At 46.3% G+C, this 16,468-nt stretch overlaps 1 protein-coding gene across 2 annotated transcripts in view; it reads left to right on the top strand.

Annotated features, from left to right (window-relative positions):
- The window catches only part of Eefsec (eukaryotic elongation factor, selenocysteine-tRNA specific), a 191,882-nt gene that overhangs the window by 58,682 nt on the left and 116,732 nt on the right, over positions 1 to 16,468 (top strand). For both annotated transcript variants that reach the window (XM_021165245.2, XM_021165246.1), the window contains exon 2: positions 15,358 to 15,565. In XM_021165245.2, coding sequence (XP_021020904.1) covers positions 15,358 to 15,565 — 208 coding nt within the window. The remainder of the gene's footprint in view (positions 1 to 15,357; positions 15,566 to 16,468) is intronic.

The raw sequence follows: 16,468 nt of genomic DNA, 5'->3' as shown, positions 1-16,468 counted from the left end.
CTGTCCTGGAACTCACTTTGTAGACCAGGCTGGCCTCGAACTCAGAAATCCGCCTGCCTCTGCCTCCCAAGTACTGGGATTAAAGGTGTGCGCCACCACGCCCGGCCTCCAGCTGTGCTCTTAAGTTTGCACAAAGGTCTGCTTTTATCAACTGTGTAAAGTTAAGTGACCTTTAACCTCTCTGAGTATTGATGTCCTATGAAACAGAATTTCATAGNTAGTGACTTGGTGCCATCTCAAGTCATCCTGTGACACCTGGGAAAATACTACTCTTAAATTATTATTTACTTATTGAAATTTTTCATTTTTTAAAAGAGAATTTTACACGAGTGCTGTATTTATGTAATTTTTATACTTCCCTGTCTCCCTTCCAACACCTTTCAAATTCATAACCTTTTTCTTTATTATTGTTACGTATCCATACAACCTGCTGAGTGCATTCAGTGTCGCTGTATCCTGTGGGGTTGGATAACCTACTGGGGCTTTGTTCCTGGCGAGGGCTGATTCTCCCTCACCGAGCAGCTTTTGGCTCGGCATCTGGAGCTTTTCCTCCATCTTTGCTGGTCTAGTGTTGTGATTTCATGGGTTCAGCTTTGTTGTCAGACATAGAAGACATTATCTCTTAGTAGCTGTCCTAGTCCTCTGGCTCTAAGTCCTTGTGCCCCTCTTCCTTGTGGTTCCCGATCTTAGGTGTAGGATGCAGGGTGTCAGTCAGCTGGGTTAGGCGCCCTGCAGTCAGTTGTTCTTTGCCCTTTGACCACTTGTGGATTTCTGTAATGAGCTCTGCCTCCTGCAAAAAGGATTCTTGTGAAAGCTGTACTTGTCTGTGGATAGAAGGATAAGAATTGAGGATACAGTTAGGAATTAGGCTGTTTTAGGAAAGTGACAGTAGGAGATCTTCCTCTAGGGTCCTTACCAGCCATGGGTGGTTAGCTAGGTTATAGTAGTAGGCATGAATCCCCTCCTACTGAGCAGGCCTTCAATTAGGTGGCTGTTGATGATCCCCAATATCCAAATGCCACTGTTGCACTCTTGGGGCTCTCCTCCTGGGCTGTACGCTGTTGTGCCTTGTAGGTTTTACAGCTGGGCAGGACTATTGTTTTCTTATTTATTCCCTTGGCAGCTTGAATAGCACCTTCAGATACTCTTGAGAGCTAGTCTGTGGGAGAGGCTTCCGGGTAAGTTCTAGCTCTATTCTTGTAAATCCCATGTCCTAAGTATAGTTTCCTCAGCAATAGGTTCTTCATTTTTTTGGTCAGCAGCCAAGGGCAATGGCCATAACCTATATTGTTATGTTTGGAAGTCTCTTGGACTTTCATGACCAGCAAGGAGGTTTCCCTTGCTAAAATGTTTTCCTAGGACTTTCCTAGAACACCAAACATCCTGTGTTCCTCTGCCCTCTGTATAAATGTTGGTGAAAGTGTCAGGGAAGGAAGGGGTCCTCATTCACTGTTGGTGGGGTTGCAGACCAGGGATAACCACCATGGGAATCAGTATGGAGAGGTCTCTAAAAGCTAAAAGTAGATCTGCCTTATGAGCCGACTGTACCACTCCTTGGCATATGCCCACAGGATTTGCCATCCCACTCTGCAGACCCTCGCTCAGCCATGTTCACTGCAAGTCTGTTCACAGTAGCTAGGAAGAGGAGGCAACCGAAATCTCCTTCAGCAGATGCATGGGTGGTGAAGATATGGTAAATATACACAGTGGCATTCTGTTTGGCTACACAGAAAAATAAATTAATGAAATTTGCAAGTAAATGGAGGCAAATAGAAAACATGAGTGAGGNAACCCAGACCCAGAAAGTTAAACACTACCTGTTCCTTACTTGTGGGTCTGAGCTCTGACTCTTTAGATGTGGCTACATAGCCTATAGTAACCACAGAAACCAGAAAATAAAAAGGGACCTTGGCAAGGGGGTGGGGTGGAGCACTGGAGAGAGGGGTATGGTAGGACACAGGTGCTGTGAAAGCAGAAATGGGAAAAGAGGGCCATAGCCTGGGAGGAAAGACAGGCTGCATGGTACCCTGCTCAGGGAGAGTTTCTGGGCTCAAGTGAGCCTCCTTCCTCAGCCTCTTGAGTATGTATCCCTCCTTCCCTCCCTCCCTAATTTTTTCCTGCAGTATCTTAAAACATTATGAGCCAGGAGTGGTGGCACACGCCTTTTATCTGAACATCCAGGAGGCAGAGGCAGACAGGTACTATGGGTATTTCTAGTTTCAGAGTGAGANATGGGACTCCTACAAGAAACTAATGCAAGAAACTGGTAGGGTGCTCAGCTCTTGGGCTCTGCTCAGCCTGAGAGTGGAGCTCGTGGCTNTGAGAATCTTGCTGCCAGGGGTGTACTGAGACATTCCTTCATCTTAGAGGAAATGAAGGTTTTAGGAAGAGGTCAGGGGCCCAGAACCTTGACAAAACCAGAGTCCATACAGTGAGTGAGTCACATAAGAAGGACATCAGAACCAGTTGGCTAGAAGGGTCTAATAAATTGTGTCCCTCACAAGAACCGGCATTTTCTATTCCTTGGGTGGGCCACATGTGCTTTGCTCTCAGGAAGATTGGGAACAGCTGTCCTGAATCGTTGCTGTTGAGTCATATCTGGTCCATAGGCCAGCGGTTGGCGCCTCTGGTCATTCAGTCCCTTTTTAGCAAGACTCTTGGGGAAGTGCATGCTCAGCATCCTGTGTGGTGCTGGCAGCCTGGCTTCNGTGGCCTCCTGCTGTGGCCTTAGCCCAGAGCAGCCTCTCCTGGGCTTTCTAGCTCCTCTAGAAACTTTGGCACTTGCTTAGCATATCTTCAACTTTATTTTTCTCTGTTACTCCTCTGAGTTGCAGCGTGTGTATGCATGTGCATGTGTCCCTACAGATTGTGCTCCTTGGGGACAGGAACAGTGTTGGACTCCTGAGTCCTGGAGCTCTATCCATGAATATCTGAACAGGTGTTCAGATGGGAGAGGACCAGACTCATTTCAGTGCCTGGTACCAGGTGGAACTTGGGTAGCTAGTTTGCAGGTATTAGGGTGGGACATCTTGGAGATGAACAGTGGGGAGGAGAGCCTCGATGGAGATGTTTCCCTGACACTCTAGCCTGGCCTGCCTACCACTTCTTCCAGGGCCTCTGTGTCCTGGCAGGCCTCTCATTGATTTCATCCCTAAGTTTCTAACTGTTGGGCCCACAGGACATTGTGGACTCTGCAGCCNTTCACAGTGAGATGTGTTCCTGCTGCCCCTTCTGAAATGAGGCCTGCGGTGCCTCTTCAGTCCCCAGTCTCCATCCAAAAAAATGTCTAATTGTATCTTGAACTCATTTACATTGCTTGCTTCAATGGCCTCACTTGGCAGCTGAGGCCGTATGCTAATTCCATCCTTTTCATGAAGGAATTCTGCTGATTTTACTTGCTTTTTATGGTTGATCCTGTCCTTTCTTCTTCCCCGCCCCCCCCCTTTTTTTTTTTTGTCTGTGCTCTCCAGGCAGTTTTTCAAGCTGCTCTTTCACTGGCCCTGTCAGCCTGTTACCTCTGGATGTGTTTCTCTATGGTAGAGCTCAGTCCTCAGTCCTGGCCTTTCTGCACTTCCAGCTTAAGGCTAGTGAAGACTGCCTTGCTGTGGCTTCTCTACAAAAAAGGAGGGTTTCCTGTGGCCTGTGGCACACATCTTCCAGGACATGTGTGTGTCCGANGCCGTTAGGAGGGTGCCACAGCAGCAAGAGCCTTGGGAAGGAGGGCCTGGCTTCTACACCAGGTGGGGCCTATAGTGAGGCCTAGAGCAGTTTCTGCTGCCCTGAGTTGAGCCTTTATCTGCTCATGGATAGATGAGGACCCATTCTCTTCATTCAGTTTGTTGAGTGTTTTCCAAGTAGAGAAGCCCTGGAATGGGATCTTCACTGGGCTGATCCTTACTTGACCTTGCACTTCAGGGGCACAGCTGTTCTCCTTTTGGTTTCTATACTCATACACCTTGTTTTGTTTGCAGTGCACCGGATTGAAGCCAGGCCTTATATATGTTATGGCACAACCACTGAGGAGTAAAGAAGGGTTTGACCATTGCGATGAGNGGAGGGGGTGCTCTTTGTGTGGTCTCAGGCTATATAACAGTCTGTCAGGTGATATACAGCTAAATATGGAGACCACATTAGCAGGGCTGTGAAAAGTTGTGATGTTCTTGTGTTGAAATCCTCCCACCACACCTCTCTTAGAAGTTGTCCCTGCGTTGAGTAACATGTGACTAACTTCGAAGTGCTAGACCACTCTGGCCTTGCAATACTTTTCATTCACTTCATGTGTAAGTGTTGAATACCTACTGTGTGCTGGTGGCACAAGGGGAAAGAGCCCGAGTCCCAGAAGCTGCAGAGGAGTGAGCAGTACAGCAGAACTGCCCAGGGGCATGATGGAGCTGAGGGAGGCTGATGTGAGAGGCACAGGTCAAGGTGCATGTTGGTATTTCAGGAGTGAGCCTGGGGCCTAACACCTCCTAATTAGCTCTGGAGGCACCAGAACTGGGGAGGGAAAGTAGTCAACTCTGGTAGCCCATTTGGAGATCAAGGTGATACTCAAGTTTGTGGCCACTTTGAAATCAGAGCCCACTACCATGTTACCTTTAGTTGACCCTTCTTGGCAGCTTCCATCCTTGCCCTCTTCAAGCACTGAAGGGCTCCCAGGAGCAAGGGGGTTCTTGTGAGCCTGTATGCTGGTACCCAAGCTCCTTCTGACACAGTAGGTAAAGGCCGAAGAAATGTGTTTGTTCTATTTCTTCCAATATGCCTTTCTAGAGAACATTCTCTTCAGAGAGCNCACACTGGGAGCTGCTGGCCAGACTTGGCCCATAGGCATGTTTGGTTTGGGCCATATAGTTTAAACATTTTTTGAATTGGTTGTCAGAGTTTAAAATTTGGCAAATTTTATGTAATAGTCCAGAATTTTGGCTTCTCTTGAAAAGTGGGAAGATCTGGCAGCTCCAGTCCTGCATTCCTGCCTGTCTATGGTGGGCGGGAGCTGGAGAGACTGTCCCCTCCAGCAGGGCTCAGGAGTTTCCACTCCCTGTGGTCTTGCTCTTTGCTTCATCACCTATATGATGTTCCCACAGCCCCAGAGGTGTTGATGTTTTGGATGACTGTACCTTATGCACTCCATTCCAGAAATGTAGGGCATTAATCTGTGAGAATGGTCTCCTGTCCCAGGAAGTGGTTCTGGGCTTCAGACCCCAGGTGAGGGCTGTAAATTCATCTGGGAGCTTTACAGTGCCCAGCAGGTGGGAGAAGCTAAGGCACAGACATGGAAAGGTTCTTTGACAGTGTCACTTAGTGCAGTTGGGGNACTGAAGTCCAGTGTGTCCCTGCGAAGCCTGTTCCACCATCCACTCTTACCTAACACAATGTCCCACAGGGCTGAGGTGTGCCTGGAACTGTAAAGGTGGAAAGGCTCCCTGTGGGATGGATCACAGTTCTGTGTTGAGAGGAAGAGGCCCCATTGAATAGACCTCAGGCAGAGCTAAGTTAAGCCTAGTGCCCCACATTCAAGCTGTGGTTCGCNCTGCTTCCTGCCTCCCTCTTCCACACTGACTGAGTACTTTCTGTATGCTAAGCAAGTCCTGACTTTTCTAAGCCCACATTGCTGAGGCATGTCTGACACCATGTCCTGCCAAATTAAGGCCTCCATAGCTAGTAGCTGGTTAGGAACGATGGGCTCTAATTGCTTATTTTCACAATGGAATTAACATGGGCAGAACCTCACAGTTACCAACATTTTGAGAAAAATAATGACTTAGAAAATGAATCAGGTGTAATGGTATATATCTCAAGTCCCAACAACTCAGGAGGCTGAGGCAAGAGGATTGCTGGAAGCCAAGAATTCCCAACAANTCTGGGTAACATAGTGAGATCTTGTCTCGAAAACAAACAGAATGGTACTTCCCAGGTGTCTTGGTAGCTCTTACCCTCTCCTGTTTTGAGGGATAAGGTGCTCTCCTAAACCACATGCTGTTGCTGGGTGTATGACACACTGATTTGCAGTGGCTTGAGCTGTGCTGGTTAGATGGATGCTGGCCAGAGAGCAAGGTGTCTTGTGAAGGATCACCAATTGGGGACCATTGCAGGATTTAGACAGGAGTCTAAACTTTGTACTGTGGGGCATTTCCCCAGGTCCTGTTCATGACCCCAGGTAGAATGGCCTGTGGTGATGGATCAAAAAGTTCAGAAATTCCCCATCCCTGTAATGTGCACTGGGCCCGGGTTGGCCAGTAAGCCTGTCTATTCATTAGTGTCAGGAAGGTGCCCAGGCTTCATGTTGGTACTGTCTGGTCCTCTGTGCCCACTTTATCCCAGAGCCATAGCACAAGGTCTATGTTTGGACCTCAGACATCACCATGTGAAGTTTGCTCCAGCTGCTGGCTCCAGCACCGTTCATAGTTGCATTTCCACATCCCCTTTCACTGATTGTCCAGAAGTTCTGCATCCATATTTGGAGATTCATCTGTGTTCCCCTTCCTCCCCCAGCCCCTCAAGGTGTCTGCCAAAAGTCTGTATAACTCATATCATCTCCCAAGCTGTTATAGTATATGAAGGCAGAGGATAACTTAGTTATTTTTGAATACAGATTCTTAGCAGAAGTAAGATGTGTGGTGGGGGAGTTTTTATACTCACTGCATGAAATAGACAATATTTCCTGAAACAGGAGATATGAACCTCAAAGAATTTAAAATAAAACATTCATTTTATTATTTTTTTAAAAGAAGGAAAACCGGGGGGTGGGGGGGAAGTAGAATAGTCAGTCTTTTTATCCTAAGTACAGATGAAATTGATTAAACCTTAAAGACTGGCCTCCGCACACCCGGTTTATTAATTGAAGAATTTCCTCTTACCCAGAATGGGAAGTTCACATTAACATTGAGCTTGCCCTGAGTGCTGGTGACACTTGAGAACTGAACATTTTCCACAATCCTATTTTCTCTTCGGTGCTAGAGGAAATCCTAAAATGGCTAAAATGGGGGAGGGGCAGGGGGAGCAGAACCCATACTTTTAAGGAAGCCTTCTTTCATTTCCTTGTAAAGCATGAAATCAAATTATAGCTCGTGGTCCAGAATTATTTTATTTCTACATTTCAAATTCCATTTTCTGCTCCTTCTCGCTGCTCTTGAACAGGGGCTGCACTGTTGTACAAAGTCAGCTGAAGAGATTACCCCAGATAGACTGTGACACAGTAGCTTAAGGAAGCAAGCAGCCAGGCTCCCCTGCTGGGTCAGGAGCCAGGCCCCATGAACCCTCCTGCATCCGGAAGGTCCATGGCGTCACCGCTCCTGTCCAGGGAGCCTCTGGTCTGTGTGCAGACCCTGGCTGTACCCCTAACTCTTCAGAAAGAGCAGCACGTGCAGTTTTCAGAGCCTCCCAAGTGCTAATGGTAGGAGGTGGCACAGGTGAGGCTGGTACTGATGTTCAGCTGGCTTCTGGGGGCTAAAGAAATGTCTGTTGTAGACTGCAGACAAGCTGTGTCTGCATTTATCTATCAGGGTTTATTGACTCATGAAAGAAGAAATGGGAGGCATAATGGATCCTCACCTAAGATTCCAGCTGTTCCTCCCAGCTGTTATATGCAGCTCTCTTCCTAGTGTGTTGAGGCATTCGAGTCACTTGCTAGTCAGAGGCTGGAAGAGGTTAACTGAAGGTGCTCCACCTATGTCTTATAGGGAAGCAGTCATCAACACTGGGTGGGTGACAACTTCTTAGTGCAGCTACTTTGGGGTCACCAGCACTTCATCCAGTAATCTCTCATTCATGCTTTCTAAGTAAAGTCAATAAACTCATTGGTTTCCCAGGGGACTTTGGAATCATACTTTGAGTTGTTATTGAGTCTGGGTAGACGTGGATTATGTCTCTGCCTGGAACTCTCCCTGCCTTTCAGCTCTTGGTCAGTACCTCATCTGTAAATCTGCAGTTTCCTCATCTGTAAATAGGGTGAGTCGGTGCCAGGCACTGTTAATTCTGTTTTGGGTCCTTTTACTGTGGTCTGTATTACATTGTTAATCCAATAGGTAAAACATGGGTTTTGTTTGTTTGTTTTTGTTTTGTTTTTCAAGATAGGGTTTCTCTGTGTAGCCCTGGCTGTCCTGGAACTCACTCTGTAGACCAGGCTGGCCTTGAACTCAGAAATCCGCCTGTCTGCCTCCCAAGTGCTGGGATTAAAGGCATGCACCATCACTGCCCGGTAAAACATGGGATTTGAGTATGGTTTTACTGATTTTTTTTCCCCTGGTAGTTCTAGAATATCTTCTTTTATGTGTGGGCTGTCTGTGTTTATTTTCTTTCCTCCTCAATCTCACTTCACCTCCTTCCTCCTCGAACCTATGAGCTTCCTCTCTTCTGTCTTTGCTCAAATGGGTACTGGACAAGTCCCTTCCATTGACCTGCTGTGTATTCAAGCCACCTGTCCCAGCATAGTTCTGAGCTTGCCCGTCCTGTGTTCTTGCCCAGCTAGAAATCCATTTGCTGAGTTAGGTGTTTGCTTTCTACTTTGCATCGCTGGATCGTGATGGGATGGAATCCTGTTGTTTTGGCCATGCAGGTGTGCCAAGCTCTTACCATAGACTAGAACTGTGGGAGTGCTCAGTCAGCAGTGTGCTGCTAGCTGTTGACCTCTCTGGCACAGTCCATTAAGTTGTTGGTGTTCTTATGATTAGTTTAAACTTCAATCCATTTGAAGCATTAAGGTTAGTATCTAGTGTGATTGTTAGAACTTTCTTCAGCCTTTAGATTTGTCTTTAATTTTTTCATGCAGAAATGTTTGAGTTTATGTTGATGAGTTTATCGACTTCCTGTTTTCACCTCTGAGCTATGTACCCTATTGGGGTATGTTTTACCTTAAAGTTATATTGCTTCCCTATGCCTTGTCTTCCAGTACTTTTGTGTCTTTATGTTTGAAACATTTGTGTGTGTGTGTGTGTGTGTGTGTGTTTTGAGACAGAGTCTTTCTATGTATCCCTGGCTGGCCTCAAACTCATAGCAATCTATCTGCCTCTGACTCCCACGTGCTGTTACTGAAAGTATGTGCCACCATCCCTGGCTGAAATATTTTATTAAATCACATTTATTTATTCTGTGTTTCTGTGTATATGCTTGTGTATATCATGACAGGTAGGCATGTGCTCAGAGAACAGCTTGCAGAAGTTTGTTCTTTTCTTCCCGCTGTGTGGGTTCTGGGAAGTGTCTTAGTGGCAAGTGCCTTTATCCATTGAACCATCTTGCCTGCTCTTATGTTTGAAACTTTGATTAATCTGGAATCATGGTGTAAAGTATAAACTGGAGATCACATTTTATTTTTACCAAGATGCTGTCTGTTGCCCCTAGGTCATAGTCGAGAGGCTGTCCTGATTTATAGATAAAGAGCTTGGCGAACAGCGACTACTCACTTGTGGCATCTCAGCCTATAAAACTGGGCATCGTGTGCATGCCCTCAGCTCTGGACCTTTCAGCCAATCTCCAGCCTGTATTCTCTTTTGGCATTTTTTGCTCTTGGTTGGAGTCCAACTCCTGCTTTTCTTGTCCATCCTGTTGAAATTTTCCCTTGATCTCTTACACGGCCTCCCTTTGTTGTTCCCTCTGTACCTCCGCTGCAGACATGGCTGGCATTGTTCTTCTGCGTATGTCCTTAGGTGGTGATGAATGCAATGGTCTCAGGTGGCACGTGTGTCCCGGGAACATTGGCAGATTGTCTTCACTTGAGTCTGCTCTCCTTCCTTTGCCACCTGCAGGGNCCTTGCTTACCTGCTCTTTGGGATGTCTCCAGGTTCCCAGAGGTCTCAGGAATGTGGGATTCTGGCCAACAGGTAGCTGGCGATAGGAAAAGGGAAAAAAAAAAANCTTGAAGTCAGACAACAGTTGGCTCTAGTGTCTCTTTGGCTGTTGATGACTGTGCAGGTTGGTCATCAGGTTTGTCCCTAGGAAGTAGAAGAGCCTCTACCACATGGAGCTGAGGTGAGGATTAGGGCTAACTGGGAAGTCACAAGTTCAAACTTGATAGAAGCCAACACTTGTGTAAATCCAGGGCAGGGGGTCATTGGAATGGTCTGCATAGGGTGTAGCTCAGAATGCATCTTTGTTCTCAGGGATCTTCTCCTTAGCTGTGTTAGATATAAGTCCAATCTTACCACATGTGCTAATTTGTAAAGGTTTTATGTGGACTTGTTGAATGGTTGGTGTTGGCCACGCATCCATACCTTATAACACGGTGCAGGCTAAATGAGTTCTGTTCCAAGCCCAGGCTCAGCTCTATCTGGTTCATCCTAATAGTGGCTGCTGTTTTGGGACTTTTGGCTGACTGGGCAGCCCACAGATCCCACTGGACCTCGGTTGGCTCTACTNCTACCCTGATATTCTGGGTATGGACATCTGGACCTTGTCCTTCTGAACCACTTGGTTCACTTACTTGGTCTTCAACCTCAAGAACAGGAGGCCTTACTGCTGCTTTTGTCTCAAGTTCTGAGTGATGGGGAGATGTCACTATCACCTACTCAGCCTTTTCCACAGAGTTCTCCATCCAGGATTTGGCTCAGATGTTTGGAAGACCCCCACCTCTGTAGGTCAGTTGACACAATAAGGATTCCCATCCAAGTGCCAGATACAGTGCTTCATGGGATATTCTAATGGAGCAATGTCAGTGGACTGAGCTTTATTCCCTTAAAATCTTTGCTTCTTGACCTTGACAAGATTGTCAACCTTTCTGAGCCTTATTTTTCATCTGAGGTCAACCTGTTTATCTCAGGATGGGCAGCAGCTAAACCTAAAGGAACTCCACAGCACATGTAACAATAGCAGCTGTGAAAATAGAAACAGTGATGGGTGCAGACATCCTGGAGGGCTGTTATGGCCAGGTTCCATCCTAACCTAGGTGCTGTCATCATTTCCCTCCTCCAGAGCAGAGAGCTGTGGTGCTGGTTCCCAGAGCCCAAGTCAGGCAGCCCAGAACTATGTATAACTCCAGCTTCAGAGGATCAGATGCCTGTGGCTCTGCAAGACACACACACACACACACACACACACACACACAGACACACACACATACACACACAGGGTGGGGGAGAGATAAAAAAAATCATTTAAAAAATAGGATAAGTTATCACTGCAGCTTCACATAGATGACACCAGTATATTTACAGTATGACTGGGTACCTAAAAAGTCAACAGCTGAAAACAAATTTTTTATTATTTTAAATTTAATATTATTTCCTCTTCTTAGAATGCTGATCCTTTTGATTTTTNAAAAAATACAATTTTACAGATTCTAAAATGTTTAGTTTTTTATGTAATTTTCTTCAGCCAAAACAATTTTTTCTGAACAGTTTTTTTCCTTCAATCCCTGAAAGAAAATTACATCTCACAGATAATTCAGACTTTGTTAAATGCTGACCTTTGTAAGTTTTTCATTATTTTTATTTTTGAAATGATTAAGATATGTAATCTACAGAATTGAAGATTGTAATTTTTTAAAGTAGGGAGAAACTTTAACCCTGTCATAATTGCTCTGCAAACCTTTCAAGGGTTCTGTGGTCGGGGTGGCTGATGAAAAGCCCTGATAGATGCCTAAGTATAGAGGGTCCCTTGTAAGACTTGGGTTTTTGTCTTATTTCCCACCCACTCACTCACTCTGTCCCTCTAGTTTCAGGGTGATTTTTTTACCCTGGGTTCGTGGGAATTGGGAAGGACACTGTCTGATTCATTCCATGAACATACTAGGGAGTTTGAAAAGGCAAGACAGGCAGGCTAGTTGTATCACTTCCTGTTGGCTGATCAAATGTCTGATGAAGAAATGGGAGGAACTAGGAGCTGCTGCTGGATACTGGGTATTTGCCTGGAGCTGACCCCAGTTTCCAGCAGTGCCCTTGTTCTCAGTGCGACAGTCAAGTGGCCCTGACCTCTGCTTTCCTTAGAAGTTCCCGGTGCTGGCCATGCTGCAGAGAATCTCCTGGAACAGAGCTGTGTGCTTGCTGCAACAAAGGCCACTTGTGGATGCCAGATAAGACTGCAGATGAAGCCTTGCTGGCTCCTGGTGCTTGGGTACTGGCTACACCAAACACCTGGGTGTGGTGGTCAGTTTCTTTTTTCCATCCTCAAGATGAATGAGGGAGGGACTGCTGTGTGGAGCTCATGAGCTAGCTAGAGCTCATGAGCTAGCCTCTCCAGCAACCAGGCAAGTGAGGCTCTGTGGATAGTTTTATGTACTGATAGAAAATTGGATTTTGAGAAAAAGAGCAGAGGAAGCNGGAAAGCTAACATTGCTTAGTTCACCCCAACAAGGGCTTCATAGCAGGGTCTTGTGCTTTACACAAAGACTGAAAGACCAAGCTTCAGGTGAGAACTCAGCCTGGGGTGAGNCTGAGTGACCAGGACCATGGGCAGTAAGGCACAGATGAACATCAAAATAGGGTGCCTTGGTTCAAATGGAGCCTGAGTGGGAACTAAGGACAGGGACTTGTTGGGCTTCTCAGGTTCCCACGGGGACAGGCAGGCTGTACAGCACAGCAGATGAGAGTTCAGGTACAGGCATTCAAATCTCTGCTCTGATGCATTTACTGTATAACACAGACACTCATTCTGTGCCTATACAGTTCTGTTTTCTCATCTGTGAAGTCCTTGTGGGACTGACGTTCTGAGAACCTGGACAGTTGGAATTAGCCTGGCATCAGTGCTCTGCTCTGAGTCTGTGCAGACAGGTGCCCAGGCCATGACCCACATCCTCTTTATGGTTTGCCCACACACTTTAGTTCCTCTAGTGGCTGAAGAGCCAACCACATGATCTTGGAACCAAGCCCAAGGCTTACTATATGTGGGAACCCTTGTAGGTGGCTAGATGCATCTTATTGGTGAGATGGACACAGGCTTATCTCATGGGAGACAAGGAACACATACAACTAGGGGCAAGGTTTGTGTAGCCCGTGGTGGCAGGCCATGGTAAAACTACCACTGGTTAAAGAGAAGGAAGAACACGTTGATGAGTTTGTGTGTTAGGGGCAATGGGATCTTTAACAGGAAAGCCACTCTGCCAGGTCTGTGCTTCATTCTTTAACTTAAGTTCTTAGAACATTGCTAGATCTTAATGAGTCCTTACACTCCTATTTGAAATGGAAAGGAGTAGAGTGTGTGTGTGTGTTTCATTCCTGCCACTCTTTCTCACTCTTTTTTTTTTTTTTTTACATCCCTTTGGATATTTCATGTGTGAAAGCAAATGCTCATTCATCTGCAGGCACACACGGGCACAGTTAGAACACATCTTATTCTGCCCTGTGCTCTTCTCCCCCTGCAGACTATTTTATAGTAGTACAAAGATCTTTTATTCTTGTCAGTGCTTGTGCACTATTCTATTGCATGGTATACCTACCTATTTTAAGCTTGTTCCCTACATTCACATGGCCTCCAACTTCAGTAACAATAGATGTGTTGCAAGTGTGTCCTATGTGTTTATGAACTTGGCTGGATCAAAGATTATATGCATTTTCTTTTCTTTTCAATATATATATATATATATATATATATATATATATATATATTAGTGTTTTGCCTGCATGTCTGTACACTATGAATAAAATACCCTTGAAGTCCAGAAGGGGATATCAGATCCCATGGAACTTGAGTTATAAGACAGTTGTGAGCCACCATTTGGTTGCTGGGACTCAAACCTTGGTCTGCAGCAAGACAGATAGTATTATTAACTACTGGGTGATCTCTCCAGCTCCAATTACATATATTTTGGTACTTGTCTCCAGGATGTTTTCATATCAGTCTAAAGGTCTCCAGCACTGTGAATCAGTTATGTATGTTTAGTAAGTTCTTTTGGATGTTCTAAAGTTCTTAAGGATGGATTGTGGAAAGCAAGTCTGAGGCAGTGTCCCTAGATAACAACTGACTAGAAATGGGATGGAGATGGTTACCAGAGGCAAGTTGGTATCCATTGCATAGTGGGGCCTTTTGCTTCCATTCTGTGAAAAGGGTTGTGGTAATACGTTCTGTTCATAGAAATGGGAGAGGCAGTGTCTCTCACACAGCAGTAGAGGGATCTGGAACACTGCCTACCCACCAGCGAATTAATCAAGGACATGTCTCATTTGATGCTGCTGTGCACACCTGTACTTCCAGCTGTATTGTATTCTTACCTGACCATGCAAGATAGAAGAAGAGGCTGGCAAAAGAGGACATCTTGTCCATGTCAGGCCTGCCTACAGTCAAACACACTGCTGTTCCTTGGGGCCAGGGCTTTAGCTAGTACTAAGTAGGAGTCCTCTGAGAGCAGCAGGCCAATTACTTTANCTGTTCTCTTTAGTGCCAGGCAGCCATGTGACCTTGAGCATGTACTGCTGTGTTTTGCACCTGAAACAATATAATGAAGATTAAGCATTGCTGGTGTGGTAACCAGGGACAGAAGACCTTTTCTTTTCCTGGCGCCCTTCTGCCCCAGCAGTAGGTGAGGCTGATCATCAGACTCACTTTCAGAGCAAGCTTCTTCAGACTTGCTAGAGATCATAGTGTGGTCCTGAAAAGTCCCTATGAGGAGGTCTTGTAAACTGAGGATATAATTACCATTCATTTCAGAGAGGGATGTGTCTCTTTTCTTGCTTTCTCTAACTTACACCTTTTCTCTTTCTTCTAAATTATTGAAAATGCCTCCAACTTCCCTTATAGCGTGCATGGTCACTCTGCTTCAAAACATAGTAGCTGGCACTCTCCTATCACTGACACCTCTGTCATATGAGCACCTCCTATTGTCCAGCTCAGACATGCTGTAAGTATATNCACAGCCAGCTGTGCATATAGCAGTTCTGGGTGATCCAACCTTCTAGAAAGAACAGAAGTCCCATAAACGGGGTGTAGGACCAAAGGTAATGACGGTGAGCATCAGGCTGTGAAGCAATTGTAGGCAACCCAATACTGTGGGGAAAAGCACTCCTAATGGCCCTCTTATCCCTCTATACATTGATGGGGACCCTGTACTTTTAAGCNTTGCTGTCTTTCTTAGTAAGGGCAGGTAGCTAGGTATTGGAGTCTTTCCTGCTCAACATCTCCTCTTGTTGAGTGAAATGAAAATGAGAGCAGTGGTCCAACAGGGAGGTGGAGAGCTCTGGAGCCAAGCATTCCTTATCCAAACTCAACCCTGCTGTGTACAGCCATGGGGTCCTGAGAAGGCCTTCAGCTTCCTTGCCACTCCTGATGCTCATTTGGTTGGATGAGGTGATGCCAGGTATAACTTGGACTGGCCAGGAAGTATCAGCCATCCCTCCCCATCTACCCACGATTGCAGTGTTTTTCTGGCATTAGGATGGTGACTTCCTATGAGACGCACTAGCCCAGCTCTTCTCCTAACCTTACCTTTTATTACCCCAGGTGCCCAGATCATTGATTTGATGATGCTCGTGATTGATGTGACCAAGGGAATGCAGACACAGTCCGCAGAGTGCCTTGTGATTGGCCAGATCGCCTGCCAGAAGCTGGTTGTGGTGCTGAACAAAATAGACCTGTTAGCAGAAGGGAAGAGACAGGCAGCGATTGACAAAATGACCAAGAAAATGCAGAAGACTCTTGAGAACACCAAGTAGGTTTGCTAATGAGAGTTCATGTGTAAGGTGGCTTCTCGTTTAACACTCTGGGTAGGCAGGTCAGCCTCCCTTCCTGGTAAGTGGAGAATGCCTGTTCACACAGCTGCTGCTGCACTAAGCAAGACTAGCATGCTTTTAAGATCCCAGAAAGCACTGGAGCATAAGGAAATGGGGTGCCCTCACTTGTGGGAGAAGCACAGGTGGAGGCTTGTCTCCTCTGGTGAGCAGTCTTAAACCTGTCATTTCTGAGTTCTGGGAAATGTTCCTATGTATGTACTAAGAGCCAGTTACAAGGCTACACCTTAGACCTCAGATGTGTGCCCAGCTTTCAAGCTCTTGGAACCAAGGGCATGGGTCCCATGCTGTGTTGCTCCAAGAGAACTCAGGCCTCAGTGCTGGAGCCTGGGGATTGTGTTCTCCAACTACCTGCTTTGTGATGCATCCATTGTCAACTCAGGACAAAAATTGAAGAGTCTTGTCAGCTCTGCTGGCAGCCAATCAGGGGTGGGGGGTGGGGGAGATATCATGTGATCATGTTCGGGCCATCACTGGCTACAGGGGGAAAGCTAGCCTGGTTGGTAGAATCAGGCCCACGAGAAAAAGANGAGGTGGGCCAATGGGTTGTGGGGTTTTCCCAGGGAGTAAAAGGCTGTGCGTGGTTGAGGTCGAGTAAGAGGGAGGAGATCAGAATGTAANAAGGTATAGGAAACCTCAGCTGCCTCTTTGCAGCTGGGGCAGCAAGGTACCAGAGCTACGGGCAGCATTAGGGAGTAAGAGTTAGAGGCCACAGGGCTCAAGGGGCCACAGAATTCTGATGTGCCCAAGAAAATGACTTAGTCACTTTGCTGAGCACACAGAGCTGGCGTGCCTTGTTGTTTGATGGCTCTCTCTCTCTCTCT

The sequence above is a fragment of the Mus caroli genome, chromosome 6 (assembly GCF_900094665.2).
Source record: "Mus caroli chromosome 6, CAROLI_EIJ_v1.1, whole genome shotgun sequence".
In the NCBI taxonomy this organism is placed as follows: Eukaryota; Metazoa; Chordata; class Mammalia; order Rodentia; family Muridae; genus Mus; species Mus caroli.
This window is presented reverse-complemented; position numbering and strand designations above follow the sequence as displayed.